This window comes from Betta splendens, chromosome 13 (assembly GCF_900634795.4).
Source record: "Betta splendens chromosome 13, fBetSpl5.4, whole genome shotgun sequence".
Classification (NCBI taxonomy): Eukaryota; Metazoa; Chordata; class Actinopteri; order Anabantiformes; family Osphronemidae; genus Betta; species Betta splendens.
The window spans coordinates 7411817-7435176 of record NC_040893.2 but is presented as its reverse complement, the minus strand read 5'-3'; the positions used below and the strand labels follow the sequence as shown (position 1 = coordinate 7435176).

At 45.8% G+C, this 23360-nt stretch overlaps 1 protein-coding gene across 3 annotated transcripts in view; it reads left to right on the top strand.

The window, feature by feature from the left end:
- cux1b (cut-like homeobox 1b) overlaps positions 1-19996 on the top strand; it is a 57263-nt gene extending 37267 nt beyond the window's left edge. The window contains exons 10-23 of one of the 3 annotated variants that reach the window (XM_029170310.3): positions 1026-1130; positions 1666-1854; positions 2082-2140; positions 2421-2463; positions 2985-3081; positions 4350-5150; positions 5860-5943; positions 6434-6535; positions 6642-7183; positions 7295-7436; positions 8106-8393; positions 8557-8745; positions 9949-10213; positions 10331-16191. In XM_029170310.3, coding sequence (XP_029026143.1) covers positions 1026-1130; positions 1666-1854; positions 2082-2140; positions 2421-2463; positions 2985-3081; positions 4350-5150; positions 5860-5943; positions 6434-6535; positions 6642-7183; positions 7295-7436; positions 8106-8393; positions 8557-8745; positions 9949-10213; positions 10331-10823 — 3399 coding nt within the window. In that variant the 3' untranslated portion in view covers positions 10824-16191. Of the gene's footprint in view, positions 1-1025; positions 1131-1665; positions 1855-2081; positions 2141-2420; positions 2464-2984; positions 3082-4349; positions 5151-5859; positions 5944-6433; positions 6536-6641; positions 7184-7294; positions 7437-8105; positions 8394-8556; positions 8746-9948; positions 10214-10330; positions 16192-16440; positions 16645-17727; positions 17841-17951; positions 18069-18267; positions 18352-18706; positions 18764-18936; positions 19018-19104; positions 19170-19270 lie in introns of those variants that run through there. The other 2 variants (XM_029170313.3, XM_029170312.3) reach the window with 2 other exon arrangements.
- The last annotated feature ends 3364 nt before the right edge of the window (positions 19997-23360 follow it).

Sequence of the window (23360 nt, the reverse complement as noted above, 5' to 3'; positions counted from 1 at the left end):
TTACCCTGTAAAATAAATATTCAAATCTGTTCAGAATCTATTAAATGTGGTTTACATAAAATATGAAAAAAAGAAGAATTGCTTATCGCTGCTGTTTGGGTTCTTTGTTTGTTCCACATGTTTGCTTTGCACACCTACTAAACCCATCCAGCTGAAATATGCCCCCTGGCCTGCCCTCTGCCCCTGTGTTGTAAATATTCCTGTGGTATCTGTTAATGTCATTGTTGTTAACTTTCATTATTAGCCCAAGAGTATGATTTGTGGCTAAAGGGGTAGCATAGGCATGTAATGTTAATATTAGCCTAAAGGTTAGTGCTCCAACTATAATGCCACACAAACATACACACACTATTCACACTTCTGATTTGAGGTTTACAGAGGATGACAGCATGGCCTCCAGCTCAGTCACAGACTTTTTATACGCTTTTATTAGGCGAAAATGGAAAACAGGATTTTTCTTTAGCAACTAGCAGCCCGACTCCCACCCAGTCAATAACAACTCTCAATATGGTTGCAATTAGGAAACGCTGTGGAATCGGCTCCCTGTAACTCCTAATGACGGCAAGTTGGCCAGCGTTGCAGATGATTTCCAACTGGAGCCTGGTAGTTTGGCCATAAATACAAAGCAGCGGGTGTCATCTCTTCGCTCAGGACTAATTTGATATTTGCAATTAAAAAAAAATCCACCTTGAGCTGCCACGCTACCATTTTATTTTCTCAAGGATCCCGCACATTGTATTTGTTTTTAGTGATGAACTTTATTTCAATGCAGACATACAGTTGGCTTGGAAAAAAAACATCATGTATTATGAAACCTAAGTTTCATTGCCTTGTAATTCCACTTAACCAGTACATTTGTAGTAAATTAAGTTCAGCTATACGTCTCTGGGGCTTGTGCAAAATTGAGACTGGTTAGGGGAATGTGCGAAAACTGCAAAGCATTACACAAAAGCTGTGATCAAGTTTGACGATGTTAGAATCTCCACTGGTTGAGCTTCCTTCAACATTTCTCCTTTTCCTTCCAGCGAGCAGAAGCAGCACAGAGAGAGGCAGAGTCACTCAAAGAGCAGCTGTCCCTGGGTAACCAACCCCAGCAGCTAAGCAGCCCGACCAAAGCCGACCCCGACACGGTAACACATTTAACTGCTGTACTGATTCGCCAGATGGCTGACAAAGACGTTATTGATAGGCTAAAGATCAGCTTCATCATTCTATGGTAGCGGTGATCAGTTGATTAAACTTATGGATCTCTGTAGTCACCGATCTTAAAGGTCAGCGCTAATGCATTGATTTGGTTGGCTGAATTATTGATTTTCATAGGGAGGCTGCCACCGTGGCAGTAGTTGATTGGTTTATTGATGAACTGATTTATTGGATTGGTTTAACACTATACAGATATGAGACTAACACAGGAACTGAACTAGGCCACTGTATCAGCTTCACTGAGCAGCACCGTGTGCTGATTGATTGATTGATTGATTGATTGATTGAATTACCCCTGGCTGAGCACCGCTTTTGAATAGATGATCAGTACCTTGGTACTTAAATACCAGCTTATTTTTGACAAACATTCTTGGTGCAGTGTATAATTCAGTACATTCAAAATACGTTTTACATACGTTTTCGTTTGCATGTTAGATCACTGTTGTTGTACTCACTCTTCAGGAACAGGCAGCGGAGGTGGCATCCCACTCAAGTCTGGAGGCGGAGCTCAGGGCCAAAGAAAGGGAAACCGCTCAGCTGGTGGAGGACGTCCAGAGACTGCAGGCCAGCCTGACCAAACTCCGAGAGACCACCAGCTGCCAGATTACACAGCTGGAGCAACAGCTCAGCAGCAAGACTGCCGTTCTTAAGGTACTAACAGAACATACAGCTGCTTCTGAAGTTGTCAGGATCCCAGTTTATGACACCATCTAGAGACCATTGAGGTACTGGTTGTAATAATACAACAATATAATTCTATGCTTTTTCAGTTATCTAGGGTTCAGTCACTGAAATAAATGCATTATTGTAGATCTGAGGATTAGCTTTTAACATTTGATTCATGTTTATGGCACTTTCTTCTCCTTTGTAATTCACAGGAGCTGGAGGAGAAGCTGCAGAAGCAAGCTGACTATGACGAGGTGAAGAAGGAGCTGAGGTAAGGCGCAAACATACTTTTTTGTTCCAGTGTGTTTGAGTAGATCTATTTATTGCAGGTGTTTGATGTCTTAAATGATATTAAACAAGATGCGTGTCTTCATTGAAGATGTGTAACCCAATTGAGTGGCCTTATAAAAGAGAAGACTGCATGTCTGTAGCCTTGTATTTTGTTTCTTGCACTGCCTGACCCCTCCATGTGTTGTGCTTAAACAGTGCCTGACATGAATATACATTAGTATCTTTGTTGAGTTTTATATCTATTTCTTTTTGTTCTGCAGTATCCTCAAGTCTATGGAGTTTGGAACATCAGAATCTGTACAGGTAAAAGTCACCAATATAGTCTATGCACATGTATCACTGGGCCTCGCACAAATAATAAGACCATGTTTTTCAGGCTATAGAGCGCACCCGACTTTAACCCGCTCATTAAATTTTAATATAAAAAAAAAACTGTTTATAAGCAGGTGTCCATGTTGTAAAGTGAGATATTTACACAGAAAGATGACACACTGAAAGATTTATTTTTGCAACTTCTAATGAAAAATGGTAAATGTTTTCTTTTCCGAACAGTGCCTGTAACACGGCTGATTTAAAAAGTATAAAGTTCAGCAGCGTTCCGCAAAAGTAATTGATCACTAACTACTGCTGCCTTCTGTGGATTAAACCACTAAAGTTGTAGTGAAACGTTCACAATCTCTTTTGGCGAGTTAGCCATTGATTTAAGGCAGAAAGTAATTCATTATTGATAAAAATAAAATTTCAGCAAGCTGAACTATTCTACTATTTCCAAAGGGAAGTTAAAGCATAGTTGTTTTGAAAAATCCCATTTTAATCTCCTCCAGGACTCGTCCAAACCTCTGGACGTGCTGTTGCTAGAGAGGAACCGTAGTCTTCAGTCCGAGAGCGCCGCTCTGCGTATCGCCAACACCGACCTCAGTGGTAAGTCTGCCCAAATTCTAGGGATGGATTCATCAACACTGGCAAGATGGTCTTCACTTAAACCAACAAACATTAGAGAATCTACGTACACTCACTATTAATATATCATTATCCATATTCATGAGAGCATAGAGCAAGACTCAACTACAGGTAAGATTATGTAGGGATTGGTAAGAATAGGTAAGGCAAATACATACATGTGTACATATAGTCTCTCTCTTTCTCTGAGAATACTTGGCAATTTTATTTAAGGTTTATTGAAACAATTCTCAATATTAAAGCCTGAACATGCATGAGAAAGGCATAACTTCGTCACAGCACTGAAATGTTCTTCCGCGCTGCGTCTGTGGTGTCGTTGAACACCCCCAGCAGGAGGTCAACCTGCATAGAAACAAAGGTGCGGTACACAGAAATGAGGACACCGTACTATGCCCCCTACGTCAGGTCTCTTGCCCTCTGCAACAGTGTGTATGGGTTTGAAATGTCATTGCTTTAGGCTTGAATAGCTGAATAGCTTTGAATTGATTAACATTCACAGTAAGGAGAGCTTACTGTCTTACTCAATCATGTTAAGTCTCAATGGTTATGCATTAGAATAATATTTCTCCAAGCACGGCTCATCAAGGCTGGGAACATATAGCTTGTCTATATTTGTTTAGGTGACTGTAAAATTTGAATTCAGCAAATATTTGAATTGAGGTCTTGACTATTTGGAGCTGTACACACTCTTCTTGGCGACGTGCATCTGTTTTCTGTCCAGCCAAAAAAATGATATTGAAAAATATTTATTGTTCTAATGTTTTGTTTCCTGGATGCATTTTTTTGAACTAAAGACAATGGTACTGACTATGATACAGCATCTACACTGGAATAATTAAGTGTTTAGGAAGACAATGCAGCAGCATCAGTGAAGAGGACTCACATGGTCTATTGGCTAAGGACATCATTTTACTTTTACTTCCACTTTGCCAGCAAAACAATGAGACCTGGGCCGAGCTAGTCTGCTAAATGACACAGTGTCGATTGTCTGTATGTCCTTTTTTTTCTTCCAGGCTGTGGCTTACAAGAAAGGTTGAAATCACAAATGCATGGGCACTTTGTCTGGGGGGGTTGCCAAAAAAGGAAAACAAAGTTCACTTCAATTTGGAAGATACTTGATTAAAATAACTTTCAACTTTTTTTTTTGTTTTTTTTTCCTCTCTCTCTTTTTGGAACCCCTTTTTTGTTGACTCCCCCATAATGCATGGTGTGTTTGACCTTTCTTGTAGGGTCAGCCGGGCGAAAAGGGACAGAAGAGTCCTCAACGAAGGAGGAGGCCATGCCCAGCGATCCCTCTTCTTCGCCCCCTCCTCCCCCTCCTTCTCTTCCTTCCTCCTCCCAGCTCCCCCTGTCTCGCAGTCATGCGGACACCCTCAACACTGCCACCACCACCAGCAGCGGTGAAGCACACCCTTTCACTCCAACGGGCATTGGACAGGACTTCTACTCCCCTGTGTTTCCCCTGGTGGGTGGTAAGATGGCTTTGAACTCCCTAATTCAGCGGCAGCTGCTCCAGACCTTCTACTCCAAAGCTTTGCAGGAGTCATCTGGAATCCCCAGTGGGGCTCTACTGTTCACCCCCTTCACTCCAACCCTCAGCTCCATCCCTACCTCTACCCCTGGTTCAGGGTCTGCCGCCATCCCTCTTGCAGCCAGCAGCCCCCAGCCACCTCCAGCCAGTCCAGACATGGCTCCTGTAAACGGGAGCAGCACTGCTGGCAGCGCGCCGTCACCTTCGCCCAATCACTCTGACACCACCACAGGAAGCGTTTTGGACGGGGAGGACATGGACACAGCGGAGATTGCCCGGCAGGTGAAAGAGCAGCTGATCAAGCACAACATTGGTCAGCGTGTGTTCGGGCATTACGTGCTGGGACTGTCCCAGGGTTCAGTCAGTGAGATCCTGGCCAGACCAAAGCCGTGGAACAAGCTCACCATCCGAGGGAAGGAGCCTTTCCACAAGATGAGGCAGTTCCTCGCCGATGAGCAGAACATCCTCGCGCTGCGCAGCATCCAGGGACGACAAAGAGGTATGTCGGCGTGTCTTTGACGTGTCTGTACTTTTGAGGATCTGTGTGTGTGTGTGTCGTGTGTGTGTGCGCGTGTGTGTCTTCCACCCTGCACAGAGCCATTGATTAGCCTGTCAATATGGACTAGCTTTTTATATTTCTTTCTTTTCCCCTACTCCCATCCTCTGCCACATCTGTGTGTTTTGAGTGAGTTCCTAGTCACGCACTGATCCCAAGAGCCTCTCTTAGCTATCGTGGTCAATACAGAAACCTTTCACACATCAATAGTATTGATTGGTGGGAACTAGGAGCATGGCAGGGGTACTGTTAACTACGGGTGGATTCGATTAGCTTGGGTTTGCTTTTGTTAACGCATCAGGACATCTCTGATCGAAGGTGGTCTCTGTGGTGCAAAAAAATCCTACCACCTTGTCCAAGATACAGTCTGTGTTTTAAATAAGGCTGTGGCCTTGGTGCTTCAGTTTAACGTGTGCCGTCACGTAATTTGTCCCTAACTAGTGTGTCTGCGTAGTAATGGAGTACTCCTGCTAGAAGTGGAGGATTTATTCCTATTCGGGCTACAAAATCCATCAGTTTATGGTGCAATAATGTGCTTTGGATGGAAGTATCCACACATTACGGATGATTACATTGTAGGGCACCGTGTAGTGTAGCTGTTAAAGGAAAAAAAACTGCTGTATCACAGTGTGTGGTATATTGTTTTTAACAGAGGGCTCAGGCCAGCCCCAGCTTAGCCGAGTGTTTCAGGATGTTCCGAAGCGGAGAGCCCTCTCCGATACAGCCTCGCACACAGGTCTGTCCCCCCTCACATGCAGAGATCCTAGCACGTTCTGTCTGTGTGGCATGTTTGTGTTGGGGTGAACTGTATCTATGGTGCGTGTGAGTGCGTAAACCGTGTGCTTGTGTGTTGGCATTTATTAATTTGCAGGCAGAAAAGCACACGTATACATGTGCCTTCGAGGTAACCGCACAGTTCCAGTGACTTGCGTCAACGGAACAGCCAGCATGTGTATTTAGGGATTTTATTGGTAGTTGTTATTCTGTGGGGAACATTTACTGTACGAACCCTGTAGCACGTGTGCATGTGTGAGCTCCAGAGGGACCAGCGAAATTATGACGATCCCTCCAGTCTAGTTGCCTTGTTGCTCCGTGGTGGGAATGTTCTTTGTGTGCTGTGCCATGCTGTTACTATTTGATGTCTTCATAGGCACCAGTTGGTTATTTCTGCTCTTTTAACTGACGAGATATTCATCTCGTCCCATTCCCTGTTCCTCTGCTTCCAGGTAACATTACAGCCCGCGTCCGCACCCCAGAGGCAGGTTCAGATGAAGCCATCAAGTCCATTCTGGAGCAGGCCAAACGAGAGCTGCAGGTGCAGAAAGCTGGTGAGTCTGCATTTTTCCCCCTCCTATAGAGTCAGAGCACTTACGCTGGTACACCGCGTGTTTGTAGGAGGCTCTCCTAATGTTCCTTTTTTGCTTCCCTCTGCAGACTTGTCCCATGTTCAGCCTTCATACACGGGCCTGAAAGGAGGGGGTGGGGGCGGCGGAGGGGGCAGCGGATCAGATGAAGCCATCAGATCCATCCTTGAGCAAGCTCGCAGAGAGATGGAGGCCCAACAGGCGGCACTGGAGCCCATCCTCAAAGCTTCGTCTTCCTCGACTGCAGCGTCACTATCTCAGCGGGACCTCCTGAACTCTCCACTCACAGCTCCCCTCCCCCCCTACAACCCCTTGGCACTTTCCCTCAAAAAGCCTCACAGCTCCCTCTTGTCCTCGCCCTCGTCGCCGTCGACCATCCTGGACTTCAGCTCCGGCATCAAGAGAGAGGGCAGGGCTTCTTCAGGGATCGATCTCTCTGCCGACGGACCTCTCAGGCTGGGTCGGGGCTCCGATAGCTCGGCCCGCTCTGGAAGTTCAGGGGGAGTGGGTTACTGGAGAGAGCAGTGGTGGAGCAATATGCACACAGACACTCGTAAGACCTTAACCAGCCAGACAGCAGAGGAAAACCACAACCATGAGGACTCCAAAGAGGTGAGGGGGGCGGGGGCTGAAGCCAACGTCGTGGTATCTTTCTACCTGTTCCTGGTTTTTGCTCTGCAGCAGGCGCATGTCTCAGCCATTCTCCTGGTCTCTGTGTTTCAGGGAATATTGAGTGACAGTCTCTCTCGACACAAACCATGGAACAAGTTAAACCAGAGGAGCAGAGAGCCATATCTCCGCATGCAGCCGTGGCTCAATGGAGACCAGGGGCAAAACACACACACACAGCCAGCTCAGAACCAAGGTATATAAATCACAAACACATTCACTCGCACAACCCAACCCATGGAATCACACAATCATGTTCCTCAGGCTGGAGCATTACTCCGAAAGCCTGATTAGAGCCAGTGGCTAGTTGTTACTGTCAGTCTGTCACTCACCCGACCCCCCCCCCCCCCCCCCCCCCCCCCCCCCCCCCCCCCCCCCTCACCCACCCCCACCCCCTTCCTTCCTTCTCCCACCATCCCCCCATCCCCAGTGCTGTGGCAGTGTCAGCCAGCAAGCTGCTGGTTTGTCATGTCATAGACAAGTTAGTGTTGCAGCGCCAGATGGCAGCTCTGTGTGTGTGTGCGTGCATGTTTGTGTCTCTCTTTCTCTCTGGGGGTGTAAACAGCAGCTAATGTACACTGACAGCTCCTCATAACTGCTCTCTTCCAGCCTGCTGAGCTGCACAGCAGTGCTACAGAGACAGACACAGAGAGATGAAGGAATAGGAGGAGGAAGCCAAAAAAGCTTCAAACTGAAAACTTAAGCACCTTTGCTGTTTGTTTAACAGGAATTAAATTAGTTGATGTAGTATGACTGAAGTCCCTCCCCAGCCCAGCGGGGAGAGTAGATGAAACTGTTTCCTTGCAGAGTAACATGTCTCCTAACCTGTGTGATTTTTCTCGCCCTGTCTGTTCTGCTCACGCAGAGGGTACGCCCAAGACATCCGCGAGCTGCAGCCCCGCTCCAGAATCGCCCCTCAGTTCAGCTGAGGAGTCTGTCAATGGTCTCGCTGGGGATCCGCTCGCCTCGCAGTCCTCCAGTCTCAAACCCCCGTCTGATGATCCCTCGGGTGGGGAATCTCAGCCCGGCACCCCGTTGCCCCTTCCAGGTCACTCGGGCCTCAGCATCCAGGAGATGGTTGCAATGTCTCCTGAGCTCGATACTTACGCCATCACCAAGAAGGTTAAGGAGGTGTTGACTGATAACAATCTTGGTAAGAATTAAAAAGAAAAAATCATTTATTTCCTGCGTTTTTGAAGCTGTATCCTCGGTTAACTTGGTCCTTCCCTTAGTCTCCTCCTATGATGAATTATTCAGCCACTGAATCATTTCTCAGAAATGACCATTTCATTCCCCTCTCTCCGTTTCTTAACCAGGCCAGCGTCTGTTTGGGGAGACTATCCTTGGTCTGACTCAGGGTTCTGTGTCAGACTTGCTGGCCAGGCCCAAACCGTGGCACAAGCTCAGTCTGAAGGGCAGGGAGCCGTTTGTGCGCATGCAGCTCTGGCTCCAGGACCCACACAGTGTGGAAAAACTCATGGACATGAAACGCCTGGAGAAGAAAGGTGTGTAGAAAAAGGTTCAGCGAGCGGATATAAATGCACTGGATACAGCGCAGCGTGTCGTCAGACGTAATAAATAAAAGGCCATCAGAAAAAAAAAACCTTAATGTTCTCAGCTTAGGCATGCGTTTCTTTGTAAACACGTTTACAATGAAACACAATCAACAGCCCTCGAAATACATGTGCATACCCAATATCCTTTGTGCAGGACAGCAGAGCATGTTGTGCAGATCACAGTCATCTTGGTGTGATGTCAGTACCAATCAGGACTGCAGACATCACTTACTGTATTAGATATGACAGCTAGGGGACTGCCGGGGGGCCTGCTTACTCACAGTCATCAGTGCTCCTCTTCATCATCGTCATCATCATAATAATCATCAGTGTCTATAAGCTTATATTTTTATCGTTTGTTAGTCCATAGTCCGCTCTATTGCGCCATCATACTGTGTTCCCTTCTGTTTGCATGATGCGTGTAAGCGTCAGCTCGACCGAGAGGCCGCCTCCTCTTCCCGGCTGCCTCAGAGTAACCCTGGACTGCTCTCTGTGGACATGGGATATGTGTGTTTGAACCTGCTAGTAGGCACAAGCATTGAGGCGGTTTACCCTCTTGATATCACAAACTACACACAAGGGCAAAAATAAAACTGACCTTACACAAAAGCGTCCAGGGGTTGGATGGGTGCGGCCACTCTCTATTCAACTACGGATGGGAGTATTGACCCCAAAGTAATGAAACCAAATAGCAACAGGGAATAGTTCTGGCCAGTAGCAGAACCCAGAGGAAAGACATGGCCCTAGTTTAGAGTAACATATTTGACCTCTCACCCTTGTGGTACGAGGCTGGGAGGCAGTGCACAACTTTCAGAGTGGTCTAACCTTGCTCTGAGGGGTTTTTCCCTGCAATAATAATATATCTGGCAGCGGGTATAGGGGTTGAGAAAATGTCAACCTCATGCAAAGCTGCCATGAGCTGTTCATTTTCAGCTGCTGGTGCCCGGAGTGAATGCTCGTTTGCTTTAAAATGGAAGAGATGTTCTCATTGTTAGAATTCTTATGAGGCATTAGCACCACCTGGTGGCTGATGATAATGTCGCAGTGTTAGTTTGTTGGGGTTGACAAAGATATTCTGTAAACTGTGAAAGCGATTGTGAAGATTTCATTAAAACTCAACTTCCCCCCTGTTTTTCTCTTGTCACTGTTTAGCTTACATGAAGCGGCGGCTCAGCTCTTTGAGTGACAGCCACTCAGTGGATGGGGTCTTGGCGGGGACAGATTACGTGCAGGGCTCCCAGAGCCCGGGACAGCAGCAGCTGAAGAAGCCAAGGGTGGTGCTGGGTCCTGAAGAGAAAGAGGCTTTAAAAAAGGCTTACCAGCAAAAGCCCTATCCCTCCCCGAAGACCATTGAGGAGCTAGCCTCCCAGCTCAACCTGAAGACCAGTACTGTTATCAACTGGTTTCATAACTACAGGTTAGCAAAACAGAAACAATGCACCACCATGAAAGTTTTTATTTTCAGTATGACTTCAAATTAACTTTTAATCTAAATGGATGTGTTTTTATAAGTGATTTTATTTTTCTCTAATAGGTCACGTATCCGGCGAGAGCTTTTCATAGAGGAGATCCAGGCAGCTGGAGGCGTAGGGCCTGGAAGTGAGGGGGGCTCCCCTTCCCTCCGTGGGTCCAAATCTGGAGAGGGGGACAGCTGCGACGGGACAGAATCTGAAGGCACAGTGGAGACGCGCCAGGGACTGAGCATTGGACTCGAGGATCACAGAGGAGCATGCAAAGACCACGACATGGAGGCTGAGTCTGAAGCAGGGGGCTCTAATAACTCCCCTGCCCAGTTAGACTGCACCATGCCAGGCTCTAGCTGTGGACAGGGTGGACTGGGGCTTTTCAGCCTCACGGAGGCGTCCTCCAGTAGCTCTGCTTCTAGTACTAACATCCCAGCCTCTGGCCCTGCCAGAAACCCCAGAGACAACAATCTGCGCAAGAAGAAAGCAGCCAATCTGAATAACATCATCCACAGGCTGGAGAAGGCTGCCAGCAAAGAGGATCCCTCAGAGTGGGAGTTCTAGCTCCCTCTGACCATCCTTCATCCCTCTTGTCTCATAACCTCACGACCTCTAACCTTGGACCCCTCCTGCTCTGTTCCAGTCGGAGAGTGGACACAGCCAAAGTCAAGCTCAGCAGCCATTTTTATTACATAGCTTTCCGAAAAGCGGAAAGAATCAAAGAGTGGTTGGCAAAACCCTTAAAAAAAGAAGATTTACTGAATACCTAGAAGAACAAAATAAGAGAACTTAAGTGTCTCTCCTGTTTTTTTTTTTTTAAACTGAGTTTTGTTTTTGTACTGAGAAAAGCACTTAGCCGTCCTGCTGGCCTCTGGCCCTGCTGTACCTCCCCTATCACCAGCCACTGGTGCACCAGACTGGTTAGTCCTGAGCTGGGGTCTGACCTGCAGCTGGGGTTGAAAACTGGACTCAGTTACACAGGCAAGGCCTGACACAGCAGCTGTCACAGTGATAGACACTGATAGATGATAGATAGAGACAGGAACTCTCTTACGAGAACTCTCACTTTCTTAAAGGAGATTTTTTCCGCTCTTCTTCTCACCTCCCAAGTGTCCACAAACCTCCCCTCACTCAGTGAGACGCCTCATTTTTCACACTGTAGAGTGACTGTTACAAACCCTTTGCCTTTTTCACTCACTGCGTGTGTATGCGTGTTTTTTGTATGTTAGGGGTTGTGTCAGTGTGCACGTGTGCGTGTGCGTGTGTCTACACACCAAAAAAACGGTGCGTATGTGTGTTCTCTTCTCAGTGGCAGCATGTTTTCTTTTTTATCTCACTCCTGCACTCTTATGAGGGTGGTGGAAGGCCCTGCCGGCTGAGCTGCCATGGTTACTGATTTAAGGAAGACGAACTTTGACCTGTTGTGTCCCCTATCCTATCCTGCTGACAGCCATATGATGGCCAGGAGGATCTCGAACTCCTCACTACCACACGCACTCATCTGAAGAGGAAGGAAGGAAGGAAGGAACCCTCTTTTTGCCTCCTTAAGCCCTTCTTTTAAGGATGAAGGATGATCTCTTTTTTTGATATTGCAATTTGGTTGCCAATAAGAGATTGCACAGTCTATTGACTCTAAAGAGTACAAAATAGGGAATTCTAGGAAGCATTTGAATTAGTACAAAACAAGAACACGAAAAAAAAAAGCGGAAAACAAGTTACTTTTGGGGAAAAAAAATGAATTAGAATGGAATGATGTTGCATTGTTGAAATACGATACAATGAATTCAAGTAGTACTGTAGCTGTCTGACATGGTGATGCTATACGTGTCTCTTGTTGTTTGACGTCGTGCACCGATGCATCTTAGCCCAGCACTGGACCTGCTGGCTGTGTGTGTCTGCACCGCCGTCAAGTTTTCTCTGTTCACACACACGCACACACACACACACACACACACACACATGCACACACACATGTTTTTATAGGCCAAATCAGGAAGCGCGTGTGTGCGTGCATCTCGTGTGCATTTGTACTTGCCTGCATGTATATCAGGGTCGAGGTCAATTCACAGGTGTAGGAAGCGGGTTAGTCGCTGAAGACATCCCTGAGCGAAAGCGCGATTTTGCCCGATGAATCGCGGCGTACAGTAGTCGTTGGTGACCTTCAAAGTGAATTCACCTCAGCCTTGGTGTGAGTAGTTACCACTCTCCTCCAGTCTTTCCTGTATCCAGGGATGTACGTCTTTTGCATTGAATTCTACTGTAAACACTACAAATTATAAGGCATATCACCTCCTCCCTGTCCCACACAAGCCCTCAGTGCCTGTCAGCCCACTGCCTCCCCTTTGTGCGTGACTGCCTGTGTGTGTGTGTGTGCGTGTGTGTGTGTGTGTGTGTGTGTGTGTGTGTGTGTGTGTGTGTGTGTGTGTGTGTGTGTGTGTGTGTGTGTGTGTGTGTGAGAGAGAGAAAGGATGGATGCGTGCACACGCGTGCCCGTCGATCCACGCGCGTGCACGGGTGCGTGCGATTGAGGTATTTTAAGTGTTTCCAATGAGTGGGGTCATATTTCGTATCTACTTGCACACACTACTAGTGCACAACTGACACCCTTCTTTAAGCTGTTTGATGCGTTACCATTACATTAATCTTCTCACAAAGTAGTGTAATACTATGATTTACTGTAGCTTGGTTTTATTGCTATTTTGCATTTATAGTTTGGTTTTTATTCTGCTTATTTATAGGTGCTGTATTTTTCATTTAATGTCTTATCATTTGAGTTGTCTATTTTTTAAGGGATTATACTGTTCCTGAGGGCAAGTAACATTTTTATTAGACGTATAGACTGCCGGCAGTATTGGTTAATATTTACGAAGATGTACTAGTTCTCATTTGTTTGTATATTCATGAATCCTAAAGTTTAGTGTCATTTGAATAGCTTTGAGAAATGTGTTTGCTACAGTTCATGCTCCCGTCAGCATAAAGCTTTTACCACAACAGTTATGCCCTTAAATTGCTAGCTAGAGAATCAAAGGACATATCAAGATCACTGAATATATGATAGCATATCTCTTTTCCTCTTTTCTATTCTCCAGTAATGTGTGTTTTGGCTGTTTCTTGGCCAAGCCCGACACTAACGCTCGGCAGGGCATGCAGCTTTTGTTTAATTTTACTTTTAAATAGGGTTCACCCGCTCTTTAATCGCGTTAACATGATTAACAGGTCCAATTGCAGACACTTTGTCGAATAGGTCAAAGGAAATTACCTAAACACGTTAACTTGAAAGAGGTCATATCTGCCAAATTGAGATTAGAGAAGTGTACCAGCTAGCAGGTGTGCTACGCCACATTGAGCAGAGATAGCCAGCCTATGATTATGCAGAATTTCTATTGCAGTCCGTGATGAAGCACTTATTAGGATCTTTTTTGAAGACGTAATCTGGGACAGGGTCTGTAAACACTACAACAGAGTACGATCCCGGGGATTCTGGGAAATGTATGCCTTTTTCTTAAGAAGTGGTTGTGAACCAAGCACAGACTCTTACCTGCACCCTAACACTAAAACCCTAAAGTCACCACCCATGTTTTGTACCTGATGAACATACGCACCATAAGCAGTCCCCTGTTTCAAACTACTCGTCCGGGTGCCAGAGAGGGCCGTTGTCCTGTACAGTTGTAGGTACTATGAGTTATCGTCTGCTTTTGCTTTCCCCTCGGTCCACCCTTAAGGTTCTGCTCCTCTTAATAGTACTTCCAGACAAATTGGCAGCCAATCAAAATCTACAGATAACCCCACTGCACTGCCTTAAGATGCATTAGCTAAAATTGGGTTCCCTCCGAATTTTACACCTATAAAATTCCTCAACATTGGCTCTTCCTGCAGACGACTGATGTGAGACATCAGTCTTTTGTAGAACTCTGAAGGCTCATTGCCGTCTATTGGACTGCTTGGATTGGACACCCACGGCATGTTTTATGGTGATGAATGGTTACTGTAAAGCATAAGCACTTAATCCATTTGCTGTTTTATGACCAGATCCATCAACTCACCTAAACCATGTGAGATCATCAGATTTGTGCCTTTAACTGCCAAGCAGGGCACCAAACTAGTGATGTCATTAGATTGAGACGATTTCACCTGATTTGTTCATAATCCGTCCGAACATCTGGATCCAAACATGCCGCTCGCTTCATATTGGTACGTGACCGTTGACGCTTCTCAGCTCTCTGGGGATGGTTGTATATAGCAGCTGGAAGACAGTGAAACAGCGAAAAGGAGAGAACAGACTTGTGTGTTCATATGACTGACCTGCAGACGCGCTTTGGTCCGGGTCTCATTTCAAACGGTTGTTTTCCCACAATGCATTTCTTACGTTGTACATAACGTATCTAGCAACGAAAGGCCAGAGCATTGAATGAAGGAGGAAGCATGCAGAAACAGCATTCACTGTAATAACACTGAATTTATTCATAGGGCATTTTGTATTTTTTTCTGTTTGTGTCAGGTTTGCTGTGACATTTGATAACGGCACTACAGGTATTGATAATGACGTGTGCCAAGTTTAATGGTTATTTGGAAAAAGAGACGTGTAAATACATTTGATCAAGTAGCTATTGACTCACTATTGTCACAGAATGCTTTTGTTTTTGAAGGCAGGAGGAGAGAAGGGACGATTCAGGACTTTTCCATGATCCACAGATATTTTTCTACAAATTTAAATCAGATGATTCTATACACTGTTGAATAACATTGTAAAGGTGTAACAGATGCTGTATATCATATCATGTTTTCTGAAGTCGTAAAGCTTTACTGTATGATCTGTTGAAGTAGTGGTTATTCATTTGACATATTAGTTGTAATGGAAGCCCGAACAGCAGCACTGGTCACCATATTCAGGAAAAAAAAGAACGAAAAGAAAAACCTCAGATGTTTTTTGTAATACTTTTAGAATATATCTTATGAAGTGGGTTTTGTAAGGAAACACTTTCGAATCAGTGGTGCTGTATGCATAGCACACTCAGTAATACATACACACATAATACAGCACAATACACTCATCGTTTAACCCCCCCTCCCTCACCCCAACATAACTTGCGTGTTTTGTTTTGTTGTTGTTTTATTTTAACGCTCACCTCTCACATTGGCTCTGGCTAATTTTAAGTCTTAACCCATTTCCTCTTATCTCGTTGGTTACTTCGCGCTCACCTGTACAACTCTTTAAGCCCAGACGTCCGCTCTGGGACAATAAACATTTCACTGACTACTCGCAAAACTTAGAAGAGGAAAAGCAAAAAGCCAAATAGTGAAATAGTCGTCCACCTCTGTTGAAAGGTCGCGCACAGTTTTCTCTATGTCGTGTTCAGTTGGGTTCACCCATAGCTTAAACCACAGTGTAGTCTGACAACCAAATGACCTGGGGAGATCTTCAGCTCCCCCTTTTGGAAAGCTTTAAGATCCTTGTTGAGGCTTTAGCAAGTTCGGAGTGTTTTTAGATGATTTTTTTTCCAGCCTGTCATCAACAATGTGGAAGTAATAAATCTCATAACTTCTCCCACTGCTTATTTTGTGAGCGTGTGTGTGCGTGTACTTGTGTGTTGTAGTACAAAAGGCTGCATGACTGTAAAGGGATGGTTAAAATGTTTTTTGAAAGTCGTTCCCCCAGCACTTCTGTCACTCCTGAGATGCTCTCTTCTTCTTCGGGTTCTCCCTCCCTTTCATTTTTCCTCATGTATCATTGTTTCTTTATCTTTCTATTTACTAAACGTATCATGTTGTTTGTTCTCAGCACTGTAAAACAGTCCCTTCTACAACATTGAAAAGCAATATCACTGTATGAAACGTTCACAATGTATTTGTTATGATTGACATTTGATTCATCATCATTATTATTCACATGCACCCTAGGTGTGATAATTGAAGTAAATCTCTTTTATACAAATACTAAAAGTGTGCTGTGGTAGTTTTTTTTGTTTCTTTGCCAAAAACCTTAGTGAAATGCAGCAGTGGTTCTGTAAAACAAGTATTCTCAGAGAAAGAGACAGACAGGGCTTTCAGGCATGTGTGGGAAATTCGACTACTGCGGCTGCAGGTGAGTCTTGTTGGAAACTTAAATCCAGATACAAACCAGACGTTCAGGTTCTAAAATAATTCACGGCTGATCTTTATTTGTCCCCCGTGCTCTCCGCAGGCCGCTACGCAGAGCTGCAGGTGGAGTTTTCCGCTGCCGTGCGGACCAGCGCCGAGCAGAAGGAGCTGATCCTCAAGCTGGAGCACGACCTGAGCACCATCCAGTCCATGTCCTCCCTGCCGCGCCCTGACGCGGATGGGTCGGAGGTCAGCAACTTGGGCAACATCCCAGAGCCAATCAAAGAGGCCACTGCCATGTTTACTGGTGAGCAGCTGGATTTGAATTGAACTCAATAGGTTCACTGTGTTTACTACCAGTCTAATTCAATCCAATGCAGCAGTTCACTTTCCAGCACCTGCTCTAACCTCAGTAATAAACATATACTGTAGTACTTTTCTGTTTGCTCAGAGGGCAGTTGTTCCGGTCATGTGGCTGCAATTATATTGTTTGATGATCTCCATCGCCATAAAAGTTAAATTAGTTAAACGGTCCTGCGCTTGTAGAGCACGTCTCCACCACTGCGCTACTCGAAGCTGTTTGACACTGCGTTACATTCACCCATTCACACACACATTCACACATCACTGCCACGCACCAGGAACGAAGAAGCCTGTTAACTTTATTTACATGTACTCACCATAGGAGGAATTTCTTACATGTTAACATACTGATTGAGTCATGGCTCGTCTGAGGGAAACACAGGACAAACATTAACTTGTTCATGCAAAACAGCAGACAACTTCAGTGCTGGTATTAAAATGAAATGTAAAGCACTCAGACATTGTTCTATGCAAAACATACACACGCATCATAAGTATTGTGCTGAGTGTGACGGAAGGAAGTGCCTGTTAGCTTGTTCAGTTTGTGTCCACCTGTAAAACACCTTCATTACATGTTGTGTTACTCATTTGCAAGTTTCAGTGACGTCTCGTGTTTTTCCTCTCTGCCTTAAAAGGAGAGTAGTGTGCCACTGTCTCACAATTTTGAAACAAAGTCAGGCTTTAATTAATCTCCCAGGTTTGACACATGTGCTTAACACCCCCCCCCCCCCCCCCCCCCCCTTCAAGTCTTTGTTCTGATGGAGCTGATAGCACATGAAGGTGGTGTCAGGCCTTCGAGGCAAAACAGTGGAAACTGACTCACTGACAGCACATCTTCTCTAATTGAAAGCTAAACCTGCTGAGAGGAAGCCTTGCATGGGGTTGTCTGTTAAAATACTGCAAACCGGCCTGATCAGAGGAAAGAAAATTAAATTTTTATCAGAAAGAAATCCATTTTATCTTCAAGCAAAACCTGAGCTATGTCATTGCTGCAGGTGAGTTGAGTGTGTACTTGTGCTGACACCAGGTTCAGGCGTGAGCCCCCATCCTGAGCTTCCTCAGGGCCAGATGGACTCGCTGCTCTCCATCATCTCCAGCCAAAGGGAGAGGTTCCGCTCCCGCAACCAGGAACTGGAAGCCGTGAGTCACGATCCCTCATTAACACGCGCACATACGCACGCACGCACGCACATATTTTATATTCCGTCTTATCCTGGAAGAACTGATTTCTCAACCGTCTGTCCCCTGCAGGAGAATCGCTCCATGCAGCAGACCATGCAGGCCCTGCAGAACGAACTGGACAGCCTGAGAGCAGACAACATCAAGCTCTATGAGAAAATCAAGTTCCTGCAGAGCTACCCTGGCAGAGTACGTGTGTGTGTGTGTGTGTGTGTGTGTGTGTGTGTGTGTGTGTGTGTGTGTGTGTGTGTGTGTGTGTGTGTGTGTAAGGGCTCTGCATGGGTGATATGCTTGTTTTTGGTATCACGTTGATCCTGTGATATTTCCACCCAAAAATATTTATAAAAAAAATCCACATTTATCTTGTTGTTTTCTTCCTATGTTGTAGGCCGGAGGCACTGACGACACCGTGATGCGCTACTCCTCCCAGTACGAGGAGAGACTGGATCCATTTGCTTCCTTCAGCAAGAAGGTACAAGACGCCTGCAGCGCACACGGAAGATCTTAATCTAAAGCAACCTCCAATTTCAGATTTGAGTTGTTGAAAGTTTATTTCCATCCTAATAATAAAACAAATAAAGATAATTAGATTAAAAATTAAAGATAAAATAAAAAAATAAAGATAATTAAATTAAGTTTAAAAGAAAAGAAATATTAAGCTGTAAATAATTCATTGTTCTGAATCAATTTCAAGCAAACAGTCAACCTTGACCAGTTTGACTGTTACTGTTTATTCGGTTCCGCCTTGGTTTAAAGTCAGGAGCTAAATGAGCTACTTATGGTCCCTATAGACAAAATCTGTGCTACTAACTACTGTGTGTTTGCAGGAGCGTCAGCGCAGATACCTGAGCCTCAGCCCCTGGGATAAAGCTACTCTGAGCCTGGTTGGCACACAAACACACACACACACACACACACACACACACACACACACACACACACACACACACACACACACACACACACACACACACACACACACACACACACAAACACAAACAGCTTGTTCAGTGCAACTTCTCCAGTTTTTGATAAGTATATATCATTTTTGTCTTAGGGGCGAGTGATCCTCTCCAACAAGATGGCCAGGACTATTGCTTTCTTTTACACCTTGTTTCTGCATTGCTTGGTCTTCTTGGTATGTTTCCCTTGAAACCCGAGCAGCTTCTGTGTCTGTACTGAAATCAGCGCGACCTCTCACCTGTTCCTGCTCGTTTTCCTCCAGGTCTTGTACAAAACAGCTTGGAGCGAGAGCATCGGCAGAGACTGCTCTGCTTTTTGTGCTAAACAGTGAGTGTCCGTGCTTAAACTTAATCTCAAGATTAAGTGTGTCTAACTTTTCTTTTTCTTCACTGGACCATTTGAATCACGCGAGTCTGTCTGAATTGCAGGTATGCGGACCACCTCCATCGTTTCCATGAGAACGATCAAAACCTCTAAGCTGTCCTGCAGTAACATCACATGTCCCAGCGACATGTGGCTGGTTCAGAGTTCAACAGCCTGCATGTCCTGCATTGTGTTCTAATGAATCAGAGCTGTAACGTGGTTCTTGCAGTAGCTTAAACCACCACTAGAGGTCAGTTACGGCTCTACTTAAATCAAGCCGCTGACACTCATCGTGTTTTACTTTCTCTTTAATAGTTTAAAAGTCTAAGGCTAGTGAAATATATATTTCAAGTAGAATTCTCAGGCTTAAATTAGACATTTGTGATTGACAGCTGAAGGAATACGTGCCGTTGTAGCACAAAGGTGAAGGGGCCATAATGCGGTGATGGTTCTTTGATTGTTTCTGGGTATAACTGGGATTTTGAGTAAGTGGAGAATTTAAATCACAACAATGAAGTGGGTGTAGGATTATAGGATATACAGTTAATATAATTTGTGTTTGATCATAGTGTGTCTGAAGGCAGGGAAGGATTTGTTTTCCAAAGGTTATGTTGGTGAACCAATACATATAGTAGGCCTTTATTCCTAATGAAACTATATTCATACAGTTAAGTGACCACTTCAGGTTCCTCAGCTGACGGGTGGGTTGGGGTTAATACAGCATCACTGTGCATGTGTATCTCCTACATTCTTCCTTTCTTGATCAATTCCAAATAAAGGCTATGCAGTAATTTGTCTTTCTTGTATTTTCAATGAGCTGTGTCTGTAAGTGGACAGCATTCCTCTCTTTCATTCACTGAGGCAGCCGTCAAGATTATCCCTGCAATCACCCAGCTTGTTTATCAAAACGCATTTTTGTGGCCTGCCCAGAACAAACACCTCATTGAAGCATGTGGTCCACAGGAGCTTGGAGCCGCAGCAGAAATGGAGGGAGACTCTTGGTCTTTAATGTGGCCTTGTGTTATTGCTGTAACAGGAAGGAGGGTGGAGGTGCAGGACAGAGGGGGATGCAGATAATCTCTTTGGATAACATCAGTAGACGGATGTTCACAATCACTGGAATAGACTTAAATTATTCACCAAAAACCTCAAAACATCAGAGGAGTCATGAGCACTGGCGCGTTCAATCATCATGTATGGAGTTTATTTTGATCGAACCCCCCAAACGCCGCCCTGCTGTTAATGCCTAGCTGAAAATAGTGGCTCAATGCATGCATTATTCACTGTGTTGGAACTGTCAGATTTTCCAGGCCGGTGCTTTTACATGTTTGTAACTAAGCTGAGAACCACAGGGGTCACGGTTCCACGTGGGGACACGGCGGCGGCTGAAGCGCGCACGGGTACGGACTGAATGAAAGCCAGAGATCCAGATCGGGGCGCGTCCCCCTGACGGCGGTCTGCGCGCGTGAGACTGGATTAGACTGCATTATTCATGAGCCGTGTCCTCTTGAAGGAAACCTCGGCTCGCAGTCATTAGAGACGGGAGACGCACACTTCCTGCCTCTTTCCCCCACCTGCCTCTTCTCGCTTATCAATCGGACCAGACCGCGTGCAATCTCAGCACAATTACAGCCTCATTCCGCCCTTCAGAGCGCCATTGACCTTTGACCCCCACACTTGGAGACGCGCCGTACGTGCCCTCTCCTCCCTCTCTCTCCGCTTCCTCCCCTCCATCCTTCATCTCAGCTTCTCCAGCTGCTTATTGACAGCCCCATAAATATTAAAATCCTCCATCTGTGGAACACCAGCGGTCGTCTGAGCAACCGTAATGGCCCGGTGTTATTTTTGCTGCAGTGGACGGGTCACTGCACATGGACTGACTGACTTCCTTTAAGCACTCTGACGGGTCAGCAGTTCGCTTTTTTCTCCCCATGTCGTGTTTATTCTGAGTCGCTTCCAACGAGCAAATGCTGCAGAGGAAACTGAATATCGTATTAATTTGTTCTTTCAGATTGTTTTTGTTTTTCAACGCTGGGTCAACAGAGGGCAGTAATGCAGTGTTTACTTATAAATATGAATTATTTAGCTGATGCTTGTTGCCGTTCTCACCATCAACTTATTGTTAAAAAGTAAATATTAGTAAAGAAACATGCCTCATATTTAGTTTGTGGCCTCTTGAAACCATTTTATTTCCTGCCGCGGGAATTTACCTTCAGCAGACTTTGACCTCAGCATTTTTAAAAACGTGTACTTCAGCATCTCATGGAATTCACACTCTAAAGACTGGAAGTCGATAAGGTTTGGCTAAAAGCTACAGCCGCTAAGCACAAGCTCCGAACATCGGCCCCGATCGGGGCTTCGGAGGCTTAACATGAATGAATGAACGGTTTTCAGTCAGACGCTCCAGGTCAGATCTGAGCGAAGGAGGAATTATTTAAAGACTCCGTGTTTGGCAGATAAGATTGTTTCCTTTCAGACATCCCTCCCATTCAGCAGCATCCTCTTCATTCATTCCTCTGTGGCTGTGAGAATCTCATTCAGTCCCACATCATTCATGATTCTTCTCCTTTGTGTGGCTAAGTATCCATAAACCGCTGAAGACTGTTGCGTGGATACGAGTGTGTGATGATTGCTGAGGGACTTTGGTGTCTGTTTGGTAAATCCCATTCATTTCATTTAGCATAAATCATTCACCAGCATTCCAGCCACATATAATCCTCTTTGGAAGTCTCTCTGTCGCCCGTTCTGCCTTTTCCTCCGCCTCTGCGGTCGCTCTACCCCCGATATCACCCTTACGCTGCCTCCCCTCCTCCCCCTGGGGGTGTTTCCATGGAAACAGGCCTCCTCTGTCAGGTGGCGCTGAATCACTGGGCCATGTGATCCTGGATCAACCAGTCCTGCTGCTGAATATGGAGCTGGCCCCTCTCAGAACCCCCGCCTCCGTGGCCTCGCACCCTAAAGGCCACCGCCGCACCTCAGCCAGGACGGATGATGGGAAGAGAAGAATGGACGTAGATCACGGTGGTTAATGGACCAACGATTTGATGAGGTCTCGTTATAAATGTCAAAAAGCTGCAACAATTGTGTTTGAAAAGCGACATGATGTGTGAAAACGTGTGCGTCTATGTTTGAAGGCTGAAGGGCGGACGCCTCTCTTGAGCGTCCGTGACCTTTCAGCTCTCAGGCAGCGCTGCAGGAGGAGCAGGTTAGATGCTGTGATGACTCTACCCAAATGGACCTTAGGGTTACTGTGAAAAACGCTGTCACCGAACCAGCAACAACAAGTCTGGGTGGTGGTGTCTGATGCCAAATAAGAATCTGTCCACTGGTAATAAGTACATGAGCTCAGCTGCCTTGTGCTCGTGTGTATGTTTCCTTTCTGCCACGCTCTCGTTTCCGTTTCTGGTGTAATGTTTACTGCGCTATCTTGGGCGGCGCTCCAGGATGTCTCAGATGACATCACTGCGCCCATCACACATCATCTCCTGCCGGCTCAGAGGGAGAGGTGCAGGCTCAGGTACAGGGAAACACACACACACACACACACACACACACACACACACACGTTCCAGCAGCAGGCCATGTGAGGCCTGTTGAAGCCAGAGCTGCTTCATGTAGACAGGGCTCACGTGAGGTTGTGGTACATGTACAGTACAGTACGTGTGAATGTAAATGATGGTTTTCTGTCCAGGACACAGTGAGGGACTGCTCCTTATTAAACCCTCCTTACACACCGATCCTCAAAGAGCCCCAGGAGGCCAATCGCCATCTCAACCACTTTAGGCGCTTTCACAGGAAATCAACTCAGAAGCCTCTTTCTCTTTTTTCCCCTCGTTGTCTTTGAGCTCCGCCCGTCTCTCTCTGAAGTCTAAATGTGGTGTATTTTTAAACTCTCGATCGACCCACTGAGGAGGCCGTGCTGTTTGTCTTGGTTCCTGCTCTGTGATTGAACTGTACCATAGAGTTTAAAACAGTGACAAGGGGGATGTGAGTTGATGCTGGGTCATGGAGACGCAGGTGAGGAGGGAGAAGCTGTGGGTTTGTGGATGAGCAGGTCGCTGAAGCCCCCCACCCCACCCCACCCCCACCCACCCCACCCCACCCACCCCCACCCCCACCCCCCGAGGTTGCTGTCGATTCATCCTTCCGGCAGGA